At 50.6% G+C, this 20,822-nt stretch overlaps 1 protein-coding gene across 1 annotated transcript in view; it reads right to left on the bottom strand.

Moving 5' to 3' along the window:
- Positions 1–380: 380 nt before the first annotated feature.
- The window catches only part of TGM5 (transglutaminase 5), a 32,538-nt gene continuing 12,096 nt past the window's right edge, over positions 381–20,822 (bottom strand). Inside the window, 8 exon segments of the mRNA XM_030842758.2 lie at positions 381–534; positions 685–818; positions 2,191–2,351; positions 2,870–3,147; positions 3,149–3,224; positions 7,308–7,547; positions 7,653–7,756; positions 8,404–8,542. Coding sequence (XP_030698618.2) covers positions 381–534; positions 685–818; positions 2,191–2,351; positions 2,870–3,147; positions 3,149–3,224; positions 7,308–7,547; positions 7,653–7,756; positions 8,404–8,542 — 1,286 coding nt within the window.

The raw sequence follows: 20,822 nt of genomic DNA, 5'->3' as shown, positions 1-20,822 counted from the left end.
AAAGATGAGAATGAGGGCTGAAGTTTATTGGTACTAGGGAAGTAGCCATTGCAATGACAAAGTGACAGTGAGCTGCTCAGCCAGTCTTCTTCTTTTCTGGACATCTGGGGATCAGTAAATCATGGCCAAGTCCAACAATTCTGGACTGCGTGGCCAATCTCACAATTCTGGGCGGGACACCATGGAATTCCTGGGCCCTTAACAGAGTCCTGGGGAGCTGTGCAAATGGCCCAGGGGACTATCCATTGCCAGCATCTCTCTGCTGCTCACGTCGGAGCCCAGAGAAGCCTCTGTTTGGGTGGGGAATGGCACAGCTTGCGTTTGAACCTGCTCTTTCCCTGAAGCTTAACATCTACGTGTCCACCTCATTGTCCCAGAATTTATAACCCAAAGTCTACATAGACGTTCCTGTAACCCTTGATGTCTTTAAACTTGTTGCTGCTCAGATTTACTTGGATCTGCCTTCGGCCACTCTTGAAGGGGACAGTCTCCAGAGTGAGGCTGGCTCTGTGATGGGGTTTGAGGACTCCAATGCTGCAGCAGAGAAAGGAGAATGTCAGAAAACCATAGGATTATGATAACCCCACAGTCCCTTTCCACGCAGCAACCAGGCCTCCCCTTTCCCTGTCCAGAAAGGACAGTGCTACCCCCAGGATAAGATGGGAGGGAGGGCGGAGCACTCACAGCACTCTCTGCCGTCTCCTAAAGAGACCACTTCCTTCCACAGTCAGTACACAATCTTCAACCTGCTCCGAGAGAGGGTTTGAAAATATCACCTGTATGAAGAGTGGCCGGTTCACAATGGCTGCTCCTAAAGCCTGAACAGGGAAATCCACAGAGGAGGGAGCAGAGAATTAGTCTCATCCCCCGGTTCACCAGGCATTTATGGAGGGCACTGTTCCCTAGATCTGTTCCTGAAGAGCTGGATTTCCGTGGCCTGTGTTTTTCCAACTATGGACAACTTAATGGGTTGTCATTAACATTTAAAAAAATGAAATAGAAGAGAATATCAGTGTACATCACAAAAGATATTGTTACATGAAACTTTTACTTCACTTATACATGTATGGATGTTTGTGTAAAATATTTGTACTCAGCCCAGCATATGGAAAGGTCTGATGAGTTGGGAGTCTCCAGTAATATTTCCTCTGCTCCAAGGGTTTCATCCAAGTGTGAAATAAGCAAGAGCTCCCAAAGGATTCTCATGCATAATTTGAGTGGATAGAATATTTTTTGGCAATTTTTGCTGGTTTCTTCTTTTTGCAATCTGACTCCATCCCTTCCTACCCTCTTATCTTAACTGGCTTGATTTCTTTTTTTTTTTTTTTTTTGCAGTACATGGGCCTCTCACTGTTGTGGCCTCTCCCATTGCGGAGCACAGACTCCGGACGCGCAGGCTTAGCGGCCATGGCTCACGGGCCCAGCCGCTCCACGGCATGTGGGATCTTCCCGGACCGGGGCACGAACCCACGTCCCCTGCATCGGCAGGTAGACTCTCAACCACTGCGCCACCAGGGAAGCCCAGACTGGCTTGATTTCTTTTCACACCAGTGCGTGAGTTAAGAGCAAAGGATCATTTGGGGCATAGAGAGAAGGAAGTAGCCTCAGGAAACTTGAAGGCACCTTTGGAAACCCTTCCTAAAACAGACTCCAGTGGCTGGGCTTGCCAGACACACCCCACCAGGGGGCACCCCAGGCTCACTCAGCAGGGTCCAGGGGGCTACTTGGCACTGGGGAGACAGCACTGGCAGGAAGGGCCCTGTGAAGTCTCCCCACCAGAATGTCAGAGAAGGAGGGGTCCTTGGAGGCCATCTGGTCTAATCCCATCATTGACAGTTCAAGATGCAGAAGCCCAGGGGCTTGTCCAAGGATGCACAGCCAGGAAATGGCAAGTCAAACCTAAGCTGACCTTTGTTCGCGCAGTGCTTTTCCCCCTCTCAGGACCCTCCCATTTGAGCCCGTGTTTCCTCATGTTGACCCTGGGGAAGGCCTCTCATGGTGTAAGAGGATGGAGACCGAGTGTGTTCAGATAAACCTCCCGCTCCTGGTGGGAGGTTCCTGGAGGCCACAGAAGAGGCAGGGGACAGGAGGGGCTGCTCTCCTGAGCAAGCTCTCAGGGGGCTCCCCCACCGCCCCCGGCCCAAGCTGGACCCAAGGAGCCCTCAGGTCACACGCAGGGCTCTTGCCTACATTAATCATGATGCCGGGACAGGCTAAGGTGATGATCTTGTTCACCACGGTCTTCTCGGGACTGCTCTTCTCTTCACCCAGGGCACTGATGCGGATCAGCTTGTCTGTGGACAGGTACTGGCCATACTGGGAATAGGGGATTTTGCAGGGATAGGTCTTTGCTAGGGAGAGAACACAGGATGAGGTGAGACTCGCTGGGGAAATCAGCTGGGCCTGGGTGGATCTGGGGACCCTTCTACAGAGAGGAGGGGGCCAACCTGTACTGATCCCCAGTAAAGTAGGTACTCGGTTTTCAGATGGAGGGGCTGAGAGGTGAAATGGCTTGTTTAGGGTCATTCTGCTGGTAAATGGGTGCACTGAGGCTGTAACCAAGGTCTGGATGACTTCAAAGCTCAGGCTTTCCCCACTAACCCAGGCTATATTCCTTGAAGTAGTAAAGAAAGGATTGGAGGAGAAGAAGGAGGAGGACAAAGGAAAGAAACAGAAGGAGGAGAGGAGAAGGGAGGGAGAGGGAAGGAAGGAAGGGAAGGAGGAAGACTCTGTGCTGGAGGGGACACTAGGAAGACCAGTGTCACAGGGGTCTGCCCCCAAACCCTTGTTGGCTGGCTTGACCCCACTGGCATTTCCATAAGCCACTGTGTTCACAGACTGTCCCCATGCCCATACCCAGAGCCCATACCTTCTTCAGGAGAGAGTGTGATGAAGGCTGTGTCCTGCCAGAATGGGGGCAGGGGGCTGCCATCATGCAGCAGAGACTGGGCACTCAGGTTCACTTTGAGGTCCTTGAACTGGGGCACCGTGTTGAGGGCCAGCAGGACAAACCTTATGTCCCGGCCCATGTCGGGTGGGTCGAGCAGCTGGAATTTCAGGGAGACCTGGACAACATCACTGGGCCGAAGGGAAGGCGTAGCAAGGCTCCTAGGACTGTCCCTTGGCAGCATGGACCTGGAAGTTTGTTTGGAGGGAGCCTTGGGACCTTCCAGGCTTCAGCTTCTGAAGAGCCTTCAGAATCACCTGCTTCTCCTGGAGGGAACCTGGGAGGACAGAGCACAGAACCAGCTGTGGGCCAGGCTGACCCAGAGGGTAAACCTTGGCTGAACACCCTCCGTGAAGGCTCCACCAGGGTGTTAAAACCTTCATTTCCAATAACAAAGGCTCCTTACTAGTCATCAAGTCTTTCCAGGAGTCACACTCTGCTGAGCTCTTACACCTTTCATCTTCATATCAACTGTGAGAGAGATGTATTACTATTATTATTATCATTCCATATACAGATGAGGAAAATGGGGCTCAGAGAGGTCATGTCACTCGCCCAAGTCACACAGCTTGCACAGGGCAGAGTCAAGTGGAAACCAAATTCATCTGACGTGAAAATCTGTGCTCACGACCACTGGACTCTATCCCGTGTTCCCCAAGGGAAAGATGAAGGCTCACAATGCAGAGGAATAAACCTTAAAGACAACAGGACATGGTGTGATTTTCTGCTCCAGGACCAAATTATGGGTCAGTTGAAGACTAATTCCTGGAAATTGAGAAACTGAGAAGCTACGGTAAAAAAAAAAAAAAAAGGAAATTAAGGAAGCCGAGTTTCCAGAGTACCCAGGCTTCAGTCCTGGGCAGGCGCTGTGGCCAGGATGTGCGGCAGGCGCTGTGGCCAGGATGTGCAGGAACACTCATCCGTGCTTCCCTAATAATCCCAGCAGCTGCCTTCACTGAGCACTTACTGGTCCCCTCAGTGCAACCCCACAATCTCCCCAGGCTGAGGCCACTCTTCTCCCCTCGCTCTGGGGTCATTCTAAGCCTGGATCCAGGCAGAAGAGGATCTTGCAACATTGGCTTCAGTAAGAGTGAGCCCAGAGAGGTGTGAATCAGACTTAGCTCATCTGTGGGCTGCTCGACCCCCAGATTCTGCCAGTCCAGTGGGAGGAGACAGAATGCTATCTGACTGAACAGGACACTCAGGCCCACTGGAAAATAGCTCCAACCACCCCCTGGCCCCCCGGCCCAAGTTCACAGCAGAACCCTGTGGACCTCTGTAGCACATGCTGTCAGTGCCCCACTCACATCTCCTTGGCACTTGCTGTGTCAGTGCCCACGTGCCCTAATTTCAAATTCTAGCACCTGCGGCTCTTTGTGGCTTTCTCTGCCACCAGAGCTGACTCCGCCCATGCGTGGAGCAGGCCAGGAGTGCTAGGGAAGTTACGCCCCCTAAGGAGCGCCCCCTAAGGAGCAGCCCTCAACCCCTGACTGAAAGGAGTTGGTGGATGAAGAGCCTAGGCCCCTTGCCTCGTGGGTGGGATGAATCTGCGGTGTTGTTCTACACTTTACACTAAATCTCTGATAGGGTTGCCAGATCTAGCAAATAAAAATACAGGGCAGTTTCATTTGGATTTCAGATTAACAACAACTAATTAGGGCCACGGTTAGACAACAGCATTCTTCGTCCTGCATTTTCCCAGGTCACCCCACTGGCAGGGCCCCCAGCAGGACTGAGTCCCAGCAGCTCACGGTGCTAACCCCGCCTGACAAGGTGCTCTGCATTGGCTTTCTCCCCTTCCCTGCCTCCCTCTCCTTCCTTCCAGTAGTTCTTTTTTTTTTTACATCTTTATTGGAGTATAATTGCTTTACAATGGTGTGTTAGTTTCTGCTTTATAACAAAGTGAATCAGTTATACATATATATGTGTTCCCATGTTTCTTCCCGCTTGTGTCTCCCTCCCTTCCACCCTCCCTATCCCACCCCTCCAGGCGGTCACAAACCACCGAGCTTGTCTCCCTGTGCTATGCATCTGCTTCCCACTAGCTATGTACCTTACGTTTGGTAGTGTATATATGTCCATGCCTCTCTCTCGCTTTGTCACAGCTTACCCTTCCCCCTCCCCATATCCTCAAGTCCATTCTCTAGTAGGTCTGTGTCTTTATTCCTGTCTTACCCCTAGGTTCTTCATGACATTTTTTTTTCTTAAATTCCATATATATGTGTTAGCATACGGCATTTGTCTTTCTCTTTCCGACTTACTTCACTCTGTATGACAGACTCTAGGTCTATGCACCTCATTACAAATAGCTCAATTTCGTTTCTTTTTATGGCTGAGTAATATTCCATTGTATATATGTGCCACATCTTCTTTATCCATTCATCCGATGATGGACACTTAGGTTGCTTCCATGTCCTGGCTATTGTACATAGAGCTGCAGTGAACATTGTGGTACATGACTCTTTTTGAATTATGGTTTTCTCAGGGTATATGCCCAGTAGTGGGATTGCTGGGTCGTATGGTAGTTCTATTTGTAGTTTTTTAAGGAACCTCCATATTGTTCTCCATAGTGGCTGTACCAATTCACATTCCCACCAGCAGTGCAAGAGTGTTCCCTTTTCTCCACACCCTCTCCAGCATTTATTGTTTCGAGATTTTTTGATGATGGCCATTCTGACTGGTGTGAGATGATATCTCATTGTAGTTTTGATTTGCATTTCTCTAATGATTAGTGATGTTGAGCATTCTTTCATGTGTTTGTTGGCCGTCTGTATATCTTCTTTGGAGAAATGTCTGTTTAGGGCTTCTGCCCATTTTTGGATTGGGTTGTTTGTTTTTTTGTTATTGAGCTGCATGAGCTGCTTATAAATTTTGGAGATTAATCCTTTGTCAGTTGCTTCATTTGCAAATATCTTCTCCCATTCTGAGGGTTGTCTTTTGGTCTTGTTTATGGTTTCCTTTGCTGTGCAAAAGCTTTAAATTTCATTAGGTCCCATTTGTTTATTTTTGTTTTTATTTCCAATTCTCTAGGAGGTGGGTCAAAAAGGATCTTGCTGTGATTTATGTCATAGAGTGTTCTGCCTATGTTTTCCTCTAAGAGTTTGATGGTGTCTGGCCTTACATTTAGGTCTTTAATCCATTTTGAGCTTATTTTTGTGTATGGTGTTAGGGAGTGATCTAATCTCTTACTTTTACATGTACCTGTCCGGTAGTTCTTGAATCTCCTCAGTGATAAACCACTTGTCCTCAGGATCCCCCACCAAAATAGCCACAGAGAGAACGGGGGTGGAGGGGATGATCGCCAGTACCCTTGGATGTGTTCAGTGCTTGTCTCTCAGGCTCAGACTCTGGAGCTCCCCTGTGTTGGCCCCAAAGGCCGACACGGACAAACCACAGACACCCACTTGCTGGCGCTCCCAGGAACCTCAGGTACCCCTGCCCCCACCCTGTGTAGTCATGAATCACTCCTGCTCGGGTCCTGCCCCTCACCCTGCTTCTGGCCCTCTTGGACTGCATATTTTTGCTTGGCTCCCTGGTGGTTGAAACTGGTGGTTTATCTCAGTTTCCAGGAATCAGTCCAGCTGACTGATGTAGATGCCCCTTGCTCTTGCTGGCTTGGGTCAGAAGACCCTGCTAGGGCTCCCATCTCTCAGAATCATCCTCATAGGGTGGACGTAGGAGTGAACATTTGGCCTTACATGGGCCTCGGTGCTGGCTGTGGTCTGGCCTGTCCTCCAAACACCCAATGGAACATGAATCAAACAATAAGCTAAATGAAATTAATAAAATTAATAGGAGAGAGTTTACTCAGTCCCCTGCCATCTTCAGTGGGAGGCTGATTTTTCGGGAAGGCAGGCGCAAGGAATTCATACACTGTTGATGGGATGCCTGTCAGTGGCCCTGCAATCAATGTGACCATCTTGTGGAGGGTGCTCAGTGGCCTGTGGGGAGTGGGGTGGTGGTGGGCGAGGAAGTGAGGCAGTGGGGACACCCCAACTGGGACCTTAAACCTGAAGGGATGGGCTTCCCTGGTGGCGCAGTGGTTGGGAGTCCTCCTGCCGATGCAGGGGACACGGGTTCATGCCCCGGTCCGGGAAGATCCCACATGCCGCGGAGTGGCTGGGCCCATGAGCCATGGCCCCTAAGCCTGCATGTCTGGAGCCTGTGCTCCGCAATGGGAGAGGCCACAACAGTGAGAGGCCTGCGTACCGCAAAAAAAAAAACAACAAAAAACAAAAAACTGTAGGGCTGAGGAGACAGTGGGCCTGGGTCCTGCCCATCCACACCCCAGAGGGCTGCCCCAGCTGGCAGAGAGGTTCTCTGGGGTAGTGGGGAAGGTGCCTACAGGGATTGGTCGTACCTTCTCCGTACTTGCAGTTTTCCGTGACGTCATCCCGCTCATCACTCTGGATCCTCTTGGTGCTGATAAAATTGCCAACAGAATTGGTGTCCAGGTGAAGTTTCTGCTCCTTCCCTCCAAAGACCAGCCAGGCCATGCAGTCAGCATTTACCATGGAGAAGGCGAAGGCTGTGTCCTATTTCAGATCCACCTCTCCTTCTTTGATGGCTCTGATGGAGGCAGGGCCGTAGCAGTAGAGGCCTAAAGGGGAACAGGGGTGCCTCAGTGGGCTGTGGCTGCAGGGCCGGGTGGAGTCGGGTCTGTTTCTGTGGGAGTGGGCTCTGCCTGTCCTCCCAAGAGCCTCACTGTTGCTCATCTCCTGAGGTGTGGCGTCCAGCACCTGCCAGCCTCCGTATCCGGGAGGGAGGTCATTCCGGGCCATCCAGCACTCATTCTAGACGTGGAAATTCCTGAGGGAGAAGCCAGAGGAGTGGGTGTCAGATGAAGCTGAGGGAGAGTTTAGGATGCTCAAGTTCTTTCTGGAGCAAGGCAGGGGGCGATGTGTGATGGACGGCTAGATAGAAAGACAGGGCACCACAGGCCTGCACCCCTCCGTGGGTGACAGGTGACCGCTCTTCCTCCTGTGAGCCTCAACTTGCCTGGAAAAGAGCTTTCCTCTCTTTGTAAATAAGAGTGAAGGTTTCCAGAGGCAACGGAAGTTAAAAACCCTTCACTCTCTCTCAAAGAGACCCTTGAAGCCCTTTCCTGTATGTGCTGCTGACTCACAGAAGCAGTCACAGAGGCAGAGGTTTTTTTGTGTCCAGAGGTGAGACTTCAGGCCCTCCTGTGGTCAGAGCCACAGGCTGAGTATTAAATGAAGGAGGTGACAAAGGGGAAAACTCCCCCAGGGCAGAGAGCTCTTGTGATGTGACAATTCTAGACTCAGAAAATCATCGTATTTGTGTTCAGCTGCCTCCCAGCCTTCGGGCTGGGGCTAGCAAGCCCTGGGGCTGGTGAAAATGGGGGTGAGGCATGAGAGGGCAGCAGGCTCATAGGTACAGTCCTGGCCTGCTTCCTGCTGGTAGGGTTTGCCCTAGAAAGAGAAGGTGTCTCTCGCCAGACACTGTCCTTCTTCTTACTCTCCAAAGTCCTGCCTGTGTTGTCATAATACTCATCTACGATCAGGTTTCCGTCTGTGTCGTGGCCAGAGTCAAAGTTGGTGATTACTTGGGTGGGGATCCGCAGGCACCTCATCACTGTAGAAAGGACAGAAAAATCTCCTGTGGGCTGTGGATTCCTGGACTTAGCTCCCTTAGGCTCAGGGAAATCATGCACTTGGCAGGCAGGAGCTGTCTGGGGCACTGGGTTGGCGACACTTCCAACTTCCCTCCCCACCTTCCTGAGCTCCTCTCCCTGGGGCTCCACACAAAGGTTAGGCAGCTGGTTGCTCAGACAAGCACTGCCAGGGCCAATAGAGGGTCTAGCAAGTGTTGGTTTCCCCTGCCCCAGCCAGCAGGGTGGGAGAGGCATGCCTCCTTTGGCAAGACTCAGCAGCTTGACTTGCCTTGACAAGCATCCTTGATGATCCTTGCCTGAATTAATTATTATACTGGTGGTACCAAAATGATTATATTCTAACACTATCATTTCTTCTACCTGTATTAGCTGGCATTCTTCTATAAAGAAAAGCATTTCAATCCCCCTCTCCCATTTTTTGGTATTGTTATGGGTTCACATATTTTTTTTTTTCACTTCAGCAGAGGTTATTTTTAGACATTTGCTTGGTTTCTAATTTTTCCCCTGTTGTAAATAATACTGTGATGGACATCTCTGTAGATCAATTCTACTTTTCCCCCTTTGGGACAGATTCCAAGAGGTAAAATGACTGAGTCAAAAAATACAGATATTTCTAAGGGTTCTTCACAAATACTACTGTCATTTTAAAATGTTTATAATTTTTAGTTTAGATACTTATTTATATTAAGCATTTATTTGCTTATAGATTTTAGTTTAGGCTCCTTATATTTTGGCACAAAGCCCTTCCAGGCTGGGGTGGGGACACATCCCTGGATGCAGAGAAGCCCAAAGGGGGAGCATGCACTTCCTTGGAACGGCAGGTCTGCACAGATCTGCAAGGAATGGAGGGCAGGGAGTGAGCAGAGCTGACAGTGAATTGTAGGTGGAGGTGACACAGGACCGCCTCGGAGGGGAGGGTGAAGGTGGGAAAAGCTGCCACTGAAGGAGCATGAGACAGGAGTGAGCCGAGAGCATGCAAGTGACTCAGGAGCATTGCATGGGCACATTTATGTTAAGATTACAGTCAGGAGGGTGTATAACACTTACGATAATAAGAGCACATGCCAAGGAGGGGTGGGCAGGGAGATCAAGGAGCAAGCCTCCATTCTTCACCATGATTGATGAATTCATGAAGTGCCAGTGGTGTTGTCAACTCCTGCCAGACATGGCGGGATGGGCACTTTTCCACCTGAGCACAGGTCATTGGTCTCATGGCACTCTGAGTTCTCTACTAGACATGGTACATGGTGTGTAATGATTTGTTTATGAGTCTGTCTTCCTGAGGGCAGGGATTGTGTGATAGTCAGCTTTATCGTTATGCAACCATTAACAATACAAGGCAGGTCTGTATTGCAGAAACGTAGTGCATCTTTGCTGGATGGGTGAATGAATGTCTTGAATCTTTTGTCGATTCTGGTGATTTCCGACTTCAGCACAGCACCTTTGTGATGTGAGCCCTCTGATGTGAAGTGGTTCCTGCTTTGTTGCTCTTCCCCTTTGTGATGTGAGCGCTCTGGTGTGAGTTGGTTCCTGCTGGGTTCCCCATACCCTTTGTGATGTGGGCCCTGTGGTGTGAAGTGGTTCCTGCTTTGTTGCTCATCCCCTTTGTGATGTCGGCCTTGTGGTGTGAGGTGCTTCCTGCTTGGTTCCTCATACCCTTCGTGTTGTGGGCCCTCTGGTGTATGGTGGTTCCTTCTGGATTCACATCCCGTTTGTTATGTTGGCCCTCTGGTTTAAGGTGGTTCCTGCTGTGTTCCCATCCCCTTTACGGTGTGGGCCCTCTGGTTTGAGTGTGTTCATGTTGCGTTCCTCACCTTTTTGTGTTGTGGGCCCTCTTCTGTGAGGTGCTTGCTGCTGGGTTCTTCATACACTTTGTGATGTGGGCCACCACCAGGCAAATCCCTGTATTACTTTTATAATAAAAAGATACGTAATCAAAGCAAATAACTAGGGACATCCCTTGTGGTCCAGTGGCTAAGACTCCACGCTCCCAATGCAGGGGGCCGGATTTGATCCGTGGTCAGGGAACTAGATCCCACATGCCGCAACTTAGAGTTCACATGCTGCAACTAAAGATCCTGTGTGCTCCAACTAAGACCCTGTGCAGCCAAATAAATAAATAAATATATATATATATATTTTTTTTCAAAAGCAAATAACCAAAGAGCAAATAGTAATGGGGAGGGAGACGCACTGCTGCTCATCAGCTGTGCTTCTGGATGAGATGTTCCGGGCACAAGTTTTCCTCAGTGTGACAGAACTGACCCTAGGGACTGTCGCCTGGTGTTGTGAGGATTAAGTAAGCGTGGCAGCTGGGCCCCCGCTGGAAACACAGTTAACAAACAAAAAACCAGCCGCCATCATGGCCGTTGTCACTGTTGTCCCTTCATCTTCACCCTCTTACTTAGTGGAATTCCTGAGTGTGTGCCTTCAGCTGTCCTTCCCCCTTAAATCCTGTTGTCCTAATCAGACGTGATCAGCAAAGAACACCTTCCAACTTTCTATGGCTGCTCCCCTAGCTCCCAGGAAGTTGTGGGGTCATGTCTCACAGCTTCCTGGTGCCGTTTAGTCCCCACTTGTCAGCAGTTCTGGGTGAAGCTTGCATGAAGGGCACCCTCCCATCTGGTCCTCCTCCCCTCTCCCTAGGAGCCCAGGGCCCGGATGGGCCATGAACAGGGCTGAGACTCACCTGTCCATAGTTCCAGGGGCAGGGACAGATCCAGTTCTTGTTCCTTTGATAGGAAGCCGTAATCATTCATGACATACTCCTGCCTCTGGGGTTCACCGTCCAAGTAGACAGCGTCTCCTGGGAATCAAAGTGGGAGGACACAAAGCAGAAAAGCCATGCCACCCTTCCTGTTCCATTCCCACCCCCAGAAGGCCCAGGGCCATGGAAACTGAGCTCTGGGGAGAGAACCCGGTGACTCCAAGAAGGGCATGAGTGAGGCGTCTTGGGGAGGCCCATCCCCTACCCCCCATCAACACCAGCAACAGGCTCAATAGGAACATGGGGTAGAAGTAAAAGTTACCTTTGGTGGAATTTCTTGGTTTACAGAGTACATTTACCTCCTAGCCCCATCTCAAGGTTGAGGAAACAGGCTCAGAGTGATAAGTAACTTGCCCAAACCATACATATGTAGAGTGAAATTTGAACACAGAGCCCATGTGAGTCCATGTTCCCTTCCCTTTCTGCTACACTCAACTAGTCCTGGTTGGAAATGAGAAAACTGGAACCTAGGGGTTGGCATTGACCTCAGCATTCCTTCTGTAGGAATTTATTCTAAGCAAAGTATTTAGAAAGTGCACAAAGATTTAGATACTTAAGCTGCTCATCTGAGTGCTGTTTATAACACTGAAAAGTTGGAAACAACCTAAAGGCCCTGTTCTTAGGGACTAGTTAAATGATCATCTCCATCACAGAATTCTGTACACTATTAATATATGGGTGCAAAATTGTATATTTAGACAGAAATCTACGTTTGATATATTAAGCTTGAATAGGTTACATAATGTGTAGGGCACGAATTGACTTTTGTTATAAACATATGTGTATGAACAGAGGATTTTGAACCCTATTCTGAAAGATGGTAGCAGTATTTTTTTTCTTTTTGCCTATTGGTGTTCTCTAGATTTTCTGGAATGAACATGTCTCTTTTATGATATAAAAAGAATTTTCTCTTTAAAGTTAAGAATGAACAAACAAAAGGCCATGGGGGCAGATGTCCTCATTGCAGTGTCCTGGAACTGTCTGGAAGCCCTGCCTGAGCCTCAGGTGATGGTACCCTCCCCCCTTCCTCAGAGGCAGCCTCAGACACAGTCTGAGGGGGGGCGTCGCTGGTGGAGAAGGACTCCTGGCTGACATGCATTTTATCAGGTTTTGGACCAGTGTGGTGAGAGCTGCAGGTTCATGGTTGAGAGCACGCACATCCCTCTCCATAGTGGGGAGCAGCAGTGGCCTGAGACAGGGTGTGTGGGGCTCCCCAGCCAATATCTTGGCCGTGGTGATGGGGGAGCCACTGATCCTGATTTCAGCCCCTACCAATCCCTAGCCCCTATAGGTTCTCCCTGGGACCTGGGTGGGGCACAAGACTGAAAAGAGAAGGCCGCACAGGCATCACTCTCCTCCCCACAGCTCAGGGGGGCCCTCAGTACAAGTCTGAAACCCCTAGTCTTGGAGGCCGGGAGATATGCGTGTGTGTGTGTGTGTGTGTGTGTGTGTGTGTGTAAGAGAGACACAGAGACTGGGAGAACAGAGAGACAGACAGCTGTCCTCCTTGATTCAGTGGCAGTGCCTCTTCACCGGGCTGATAGGTAAGAGTTCTGAGCCGTTCAGCGACAGGGCAGTGAGAGGTGGTGAGAGATGTTGAGGGTTCTGGGTTCTGGCACGACCCAGCAGGCCCCCTGGGGATAAGGTTGGGGGAGAGGGAGAGGGAGGAAGGGAAGCGGGGGCGTCCTTTTTTTTTTTTACATCTTTATTGGAGTATAATTGCTTTACAATGGTGTGTTAGTTTCTGCTTTATAACAAAGTGAATCAGTTATACATATACATATGTTCCCATATCTCTTCCCTCTTGCGTCTCCCTCCCTCCCACCCTCCCTATCCCAGCCCTCCAGGCAGTCACAAAGCACCCAGCTGATCTCCCTGTGCTATGCGGCTGCTTCCCCTTAGCTATCTACCTTATGTTTGGTAGTGTATATATGTCCATGCCTCTCTCTCGCTTTGTCACAGCTTACCCTTCCCCCTCCCCATATCCTCAAGTCCATTCTCTAGTAGGTCTGTGTCTATATTCCTGTCTTACCCCTAGGTTCTTTATAACATTTTTTTTCTTAAATTCCATATATATGTGTTAGCATACGGTATTTGTCTTTCTCTTTCTGACTTCACTCTGTATGACAGACTCTAGGTCTATCCACCTCATTACAAATAGCTCAATTTTGTTTCTTTTTATGGCTGAGTAATATTCCATCTCACACCAGTCAGAACGGCCATCATCAAAAAATCTCGAAACAATAAATGCTGGAGAGGGTGTGGAGAAAAGGGAACACTCTTGCACTGCTGGTGGGAATGTGAATTGGTACAGCCACTATGGAGAACAGTATGGAGGTTCCTTAAAAAACTACAAGTAGAACTACCATATGACCCAGCAATCCCACTACTGGGCATATACCCTGAGAAAACCGTAATTCAAAAAGTGTCATGTACCAAAATGTTCATTGCAGCTCTATTTACAATAGCCTGGAGATGGAAACAACCTAAGTGTCCATCATCGGATGAATGGATAAAGAAGATGTGGCACATATATACAATGGAATATTACTCAGCATCCTTTAAGTCAGAAGTAAGGCTTGGTTGAGTCTGGCCTCTGCCCCAAAAGCCCACCAGACCCACTCCCTACTCTCATCCCTCCCTGCCCTTCTTTCTGCTCTCCTCTCCTGGCTCGCCCTTCCTTCTGCCCACACTGCGTCTGCATGCCTGTGGAACTACCCCTGCCCCCAGGCAGATTTAGAGGATGGGAATTATCAGACATGTGGTGCTGGGACACTCTCCGTAGCTTTGTCTATCTAAGACAAACACTAGAAACAGCCAAAATACCCATAAGTAGGGGACTAATGAGAAACATTTGGTACATCCAAACAGTGGAGTGATCGTAGCTATTAAAAAGAATGTACTGATAGGGGCTTCCCTGGTGGTGCAGTGGTTGGTAGTCCGCCTGCCGATGCAGGGGACACGGGTTCGTGCCCCGGTCCGGGAGGATCCCGCATGCCACGGAGCGGCTGGGCCCGTGAGCCATGGCCGCTGGGCCTGCGCGTCCGGAGCCTGTGCTCCGCAACGGGAGAGGCCACAACGGTGAGAGGCCCGCGTACCGCAAAAAAAAAAAAAAAAAAAAAATGTACTGATAGGAAAATTTGTCCAGACTTGGGGATTGATTGGGTTCGGTGTGATTGGAAGAGGGGGATAGGAGGGGGAGGGTTCTAGAGACAGGCCGAGAAGAGGAAGCAGGAGTTGGGAGGAGGGGACCATAGGGTCAAGTCTAACCAGCTGGAGGGAGGCCCCTAAGTGGAAAAGGACATCTCGGCCTAGCAAGGGAACTGGGCAGGATGGTATGACTAAGAAGGAATGAGTAAAATGGAGTCCTTCGATATGACATGGGACTGGACCGGTCTGGAGTGGGAAGGATGGTTTGCCATCAATACCCATGACCGAGATCTGGGAAGGAGAAACTGGCCCGGAATAAGTAGGCAGGACCGAATAGGTAGCCCCGTGTCCACCAGAAATGAGATGGACTTACCCGCTACCTGTAGCGTTACCCTGGACTCGGCGAGGGTGATGGGGGTCTTCGAGTCCGGGCGCCGTTAGTCGTCAGCCAATCCCAGCAGTTCGAATGGTAATGCTGTTGGGTCGGCCTGCCCCCCGCGTGGAGACGCTGAGGGAGGGCCAGTCGTAGGGCAGTCACTCTTCCAGTGGCCCGTTAGCCCGCAGCTGGGCCAGGGCTTAGAAGGAGGTCGGGGACTGGGACACTGGCGAGCCCAGTGGCCTTCTTTTCCGCATTTGAAGCAGGCCTCCGGCGGGGTTGCCTTTTGCGGACCCCGTGGATGCTGTGATCCATGGGAGATGGCCGTCCTTAGGGCGGCTACAAGAGCTTGGGTTTGGAGGGCCACCTTCTGGTGCATCCGAGCCTGTCGGCTGGATTCTGCCAAATCCTCACGGCCATTGTAGACTTTAAAGGCCATCTTTACCAGATCTCGAATAGGGGTTTTGAGGGCCGTCTTCAGCCCGTTTTAATTTCTTTCGGAAATCAGTCCGGGGCTGATTGGGTGATAAAATGGGTGGCTAGCACCGCTGCCCCTGCCGGGGTGTCGGGATCCAGCCGTGTGTATAGAGTTAAAGCCTCTGTAAGGCGATTGAGAAAGATAGCTGGATTTTCGTTAGGTTCTTGGGTTATCTCTTTTCGTTTCTCAAAATTGACTACCTTATGAGCGGCAGCCTGCATGCCAGCCAGGAGGCATTGGATCATGAGGTCGCGCTTACGACGGCCATCTTGGCCATCCTGATAAGTCCAGTCTGGATCGGTGCCAGGTACGGCAGTCGCTCCGACAGGCATGGAGTTGTCGGTAAGGTGAACCTGATCTGCATGGTTTCGGGCAGCAGTTTGAATTCTTTCCGTCTCGTCAGGGGTCAGAGTAGAAGATAGGATCACAAAGATATCGTGCCAGGTTAGATCGTAAGCTTGAGAGAGGTAGCGAAATTTTTTGATGTAGTGGGAAGAAAAGGAGCCTAATCGCTTTTCTATTTGAGAGAGATCTTGCAGGGAAAAGGGAACATGAACGCTAATCCTTCCGCTCCTGCTCCCTCCCTCAGAGGGCAGAGGAGATTTGGATCTTGGGAGTCGTGAGAGCGTGTATGTGCACTAATTGGCGAAGCAAGGGGCGTGGGAGGAGAAACCGTTGAGGGAGGCGGGGGAGCGGTTGGATGGGCCGGAGCGGGTTCGGGAGGAGGAGGCACCGCTTCAGGGTAGGGTGGAGGTTGGAGAGGAGTTCTGGAGGGGGGAGAGGCGAGAGATTCGGGTGGGTCGGCTAGTGGAGAGGGGTCATCGTCAAAGGAAATTAGGGGCTTGGATGTAGGATATGTAGAAGGAAGGGCGGGAGCGTAAATACCAGAAGGCCTGAACATAGGGTACCTCGGACCATTTGCCCGTCCTGCGGCAGTAATTATCTAGATCACGGAGGATGTTAAAATCGAAAGTACCTTCAGGATTGTCTAGAGGATATTGTGGCCAGGCCACAGTGGAATAGAAAAATAAGCCATCGGCAACGGAGATCTTGGCTAGGAGACACCCCAGGGGCGTCTTAGGATCTGGTTTCGATTGTGAGGTTCCCATGACCCCCAGTCTGTCCCTGAGTGAATGGAAAGGGAGAGAGGCGTCCCTGGTCTCAGTCTCCAATTCATGGCAGGTCGGAGGGCGGTCAGGCGATTGGGACGTCTCCACAATCACCCGAGGCCCGGCGGGTCGGAGAGCGGTCAGGCAATTGGGACGTCTCCACAGTTGCCCGAGGCCCGGAGAGAGGACGGAGGAGTCCCTGACGCGGCTGACCGCGAAACAGAGGAGAGCTTCAAGTGATCTTTATTAGGGAGCGCTCCCGGGCGAGGTTCACTGGTCCGAGAGAAAGGGGCCAGAGAAGTCGCACCCGGGCGAGGGTTGGGCAAGATTTTATAGGGGAAGAAGGGAAAGGGGTGTGGTGAATCTGGGAGGGCGCAGGGTATTCCTTATTTGGTGGTCTTTTCGGGTATCCTGGGGGACCGTTAGTCTCGCCCCTCGAAAGGCGGGAAGGCTGGGCCGGGTGCAAAGTCCCCAGGTCAGTTCCTGGAACTGGGTGGTCCGGAGAGTTTCGGTCTGATGCAACCTGTGAACCTTATTGTGTTCCCCTGCCTCGGGCCAGTTGGCCTTACACTCCCCAATCCCCTGCCCCCAGCCCCTGGTAACCAACATTTTACTCTCGGTTTCTACAAGTTCAGCTTTTTTAGATTCCATGTATAAGCGGTATCAAACAGTATTTGTCTTTCTCTATCTGAATCACCTCTTACTTAGCATAATGCCCTCAAGGTCCATCCATACTGTAGCAAATGGCAGGATTTCCTTCTTTCTCACGGCTGCCTAATGTTCCATTGTATACACCACATCTTATTTATCCATTCGTCTGTTGACAGACACGGGTTGTTTCCACATCTTGGCTAGTGTCACAGAGGTGCAGATATCTCTTCGAGATAGTGATTTTATTTCCTTTGGTTATATGCCCAACAGTTGAATTACTGGATCATATGGTAGTTCTATTTTTAATTTTTTGAGGAGCCTCCATGCTGTTTTCCCCTGTGGCTGCACCAATTTACACTCCCACCGACAGTGCACACGGTTTCCCTTTCCTCCACACCCTCACCAAAACTCGTTATCTCTTGTCTTTTTGATGATAGCCATGTAATGATAACTTTCAAAAACACAGTGAAAGGGGGGAAAAGACCAGAAAGATAAGTGTCAAATGTTAGCAGAGATTTCTTCTGGGATGGGGAAGCTATCGGTGATTTTTCTTTTGTTTCTTTTCACTTTTCTGTACTTTCCAAATTATCTAAGAAGAGCACAAATGATCTAGAGAATCACAGGAAGAAAATACAAAAGAGTGGCTCCCTGTTCTTAAAATAACAAAAACACACAATGAAGGAAGAGAGGCTGAGGAGGTCAGGTTGGGGAGAGGGAGTTGGTGAGGGAGCAAGAAGGGGAGATGGGGTCAGGGAAAGTGGGGGCCTGTTTTGGGGGGCAGCCCGCTATCCCTGTGAGTGGGCCCTGCCCCACTGTCCCCAGGCTCTCAGGCCGGCAGCAGCTTCTGGCCGGTCCCTGCAGGCCACAGTGTCCTCCCAGCATGTCTGGGCCGCCCTCCCCAGACCTCCCTCCAGCCTCTGCTTGAGGGCTCACTAAGACAATTTAAATGGAGAGACCTGAGATCTAGGATTCCAGAGAGGGTGGTTTAGAGGGGATCACGTTGCACTTATTTTGTGGCTGCAGATCTTGCAGGAGGAGAGAGAAGACAGGAAGAGCAGGGAGGGCCCAGCCACACAGGTGGCAGTCAGGCTGAGAGGACCAGCCAGTAGCAATAAGTAGCTTGTTAGCACACAAAAAGGAACACTGATGATAGATAAAGCATTTTTATTGTCTCTTCCCGAGATGCACAGTGCTTCTAACAGCACTTCCTTCACCCCCAGGCAGGGGGGGAAGAGGACAGAGAAGGAGCAAAGATAACACCACACCCTCAGGAGGAGAAGAGAGCAAAATGGGCCTGGAGGGGTACGGGGGCCCCAGAGGGTGTCAGGAGGGGGGCGGGGGAGTGGCTGGATGACTGGGAAGGCCTGAGGAGGTGGGTGTGAGGCTCAAGAAGCCCTTCCTGCAGCAACGAAGATGTACTTGTAGCCCTTGATCTCCTTGATCTGTTGCTGCTGATGAGGACTTGCAGCTGGTGGGGTCCGGCTTTGATGGGGGTAGAGGTCCAGTTGAATTTGGATGGTGTGTCTGGCCACCAGAGTTCCAAGACTGAAAGTCAAAAAGGGCCTTTTAGAGCCTTGAGTAACTGCTTGGGTGGGTGATCTGGTTTCCTCTCTTCGTTGGTAGCACATCCCACACCCCCGCACCCTCAACACCACTGAGCTCAACCTTCCCCAAGGAGGTGGGAAGGTGGGGGAAAGGAGGCAGCATCCAGGAGACTATGACCGTCCTATGACCCCACGAGGCATCCCCTTATCTAAAACCAGCATGAGGCAGGTGGATAGCCATGGTACTTACTCATTTGTTATCTGCCCATTGATGAGGCCACTGCCCTCCAGAACCATTGTGCAGTGACTCAGAGCCACCGAGGGGGTATTGGTGAGCGTGATGTGGACTCTCAGGGCCTTGCCCACCTCGGCCCTCTCGGGCACCTGTGTGGAGAGAAGACGGGGTTATCATGGGCAACTGGCCTCATGTCCGCACTCAGTTCAGCTACCTCACTTCCCCATCCCTCTGATGACCACCAGGGACTGCTCACTTAGCACGAAGACGCTGCAGGGGCGAGAACATGAGCCCACAGTATTCACGGTTAACACATACACTGGCCTGCCTTAGGAGCTCACAGTACTACTGGAAGCCACCACCAACTGGGAATTGGCACCAAGTGAAATCTATTTCCCTCCCCGTCATCTAGCTCAGGATGGCAATTAGATTTCAACTTAAGTGCCAGCTCCAATCCGTTAGTTGTGGCTGATAGGAATGGTGTGTTAAAAAGGATCCTGAGGACAATCCAGAGCCAGTGAGAGGGTCATGATTGATTAGTAGTGTCTGACACAGGCATGGGATAAGGAAGTGGTGTCATGTGTGCCATCCATGTGCCACTCGTGATGTCATTCTGAGGCCCAAGTTGCAGGATATGTTAATGGCAGAGAAGGACCTGACCCAGGTGTCCTAGACCCCAGTCAGGATCTTCCTCCCATGCTGCTCTGTCTTCATATACATTAGCAGACCCTGAGTTTCTCCAGGTGTATTCAGTGCATCACATGTGAGGTCTGTGTCATAGGGCAGCATGGCCTTGACTTGTGAGTGGGAGGCAGGGATCCATCCTACTCACTTCTAGAGCCCCAGTGCCTAGCACAGTACCAGCCAAATGATGGATATTTGGTAAACGAGTGTTGAACTGAAATGACCTGACCACCCAGATCATACTGGGGGCACAGAACGTGCTCAACCAGAGACTCGAGGAGAAGGAAGAACACATCCTGACTTCTCTGGAATTCAAAGAAAAGAAACAAGTCCTTTGTACTCTAGTGAGTGTGCCAAAGTTGAACAAGGTCAAAATAGCTTTGGCATCCAGCATGGTCACACAAATCATCCCGGGGTTCCTTAGCAATGGGGACCAATTAATAGCCTACTTGGCACTTGATGTGTTTGCATTGGATCCTGTTGTAACCAGGGCTTTGTGTAATGGGCAGGGCCCTCACCTCAGCCCCAGGCTTGTGTCTGCTCTTGTGATTCTGCCCACTGTTACCCCCTCCCCACTCACGGAGGCTGCCTGGCATCGCTTGGCCTGATGACCTCACAGCATGTCCAGGTGAAAACTGTCAGGTGGCCAGACAGTTTATGATGAGGAGCCACTCACATCTCTTTCTGGTGGGGGTGGAGGGTTCTGTTCACAGATCCACCAGGTGCACAGTCAGGTGGGGATTAGGCAGTGGGCAAGGCCTTCAGGTAGGAGGGGAAAGTGGGGAAAGGAGCCTTCAGAGGAAGAAAAACCCTGGTTATAGGACATGGAGGTCATCCCTGCCCTCCCCCATTTACCCTTCCTTCACCTGTATTCGTTCCTCATGCAATTGCCTTACCAGCCACTCAAGCCTCTGAACGTGAAATGTGAGGCTCACCTTTCATTTGTTTCCTTCTTCCTTGTCACCCCTGTCTTATCAGGTGACAAGGAATTTGGCCTGAGTCTCTCTCAAACCTGTCTTCTCTACTCCATCTCCCAGATACCACCTTTCTTGTCTCTTTGCCTCTGCAAAGCTACTTCCTTACTTAAAATGCCTTCAACTCCACCTTGTTTCTCTAGAGTGTCTTCCTGTGCATCTTCTGTAAAATGTCACCTCCTCTGGGAAGACTTCCCTTTGCACAGAGTGCAAGGGACCACACCATACTGCACTTTAATCACCTGTTTGGTGTCCAAGGCAGGGACTGTGCC

Source organism: Globicephala melas, chromosome 2 (genome assembly GCF_963455315.2).
Source record: "Globicephala melas chromosome 2, mGloMel1.2, whole genome shotgun sequence".
NCBI lineage: Eukaryota > Metazoa > Chordata > Mammalia > Artiodactyla > Delphinidae > Globicephala > Globicephala melas.
This window is presented reverse-complemented; position numbering and strand designations above follow the sequence as displayed.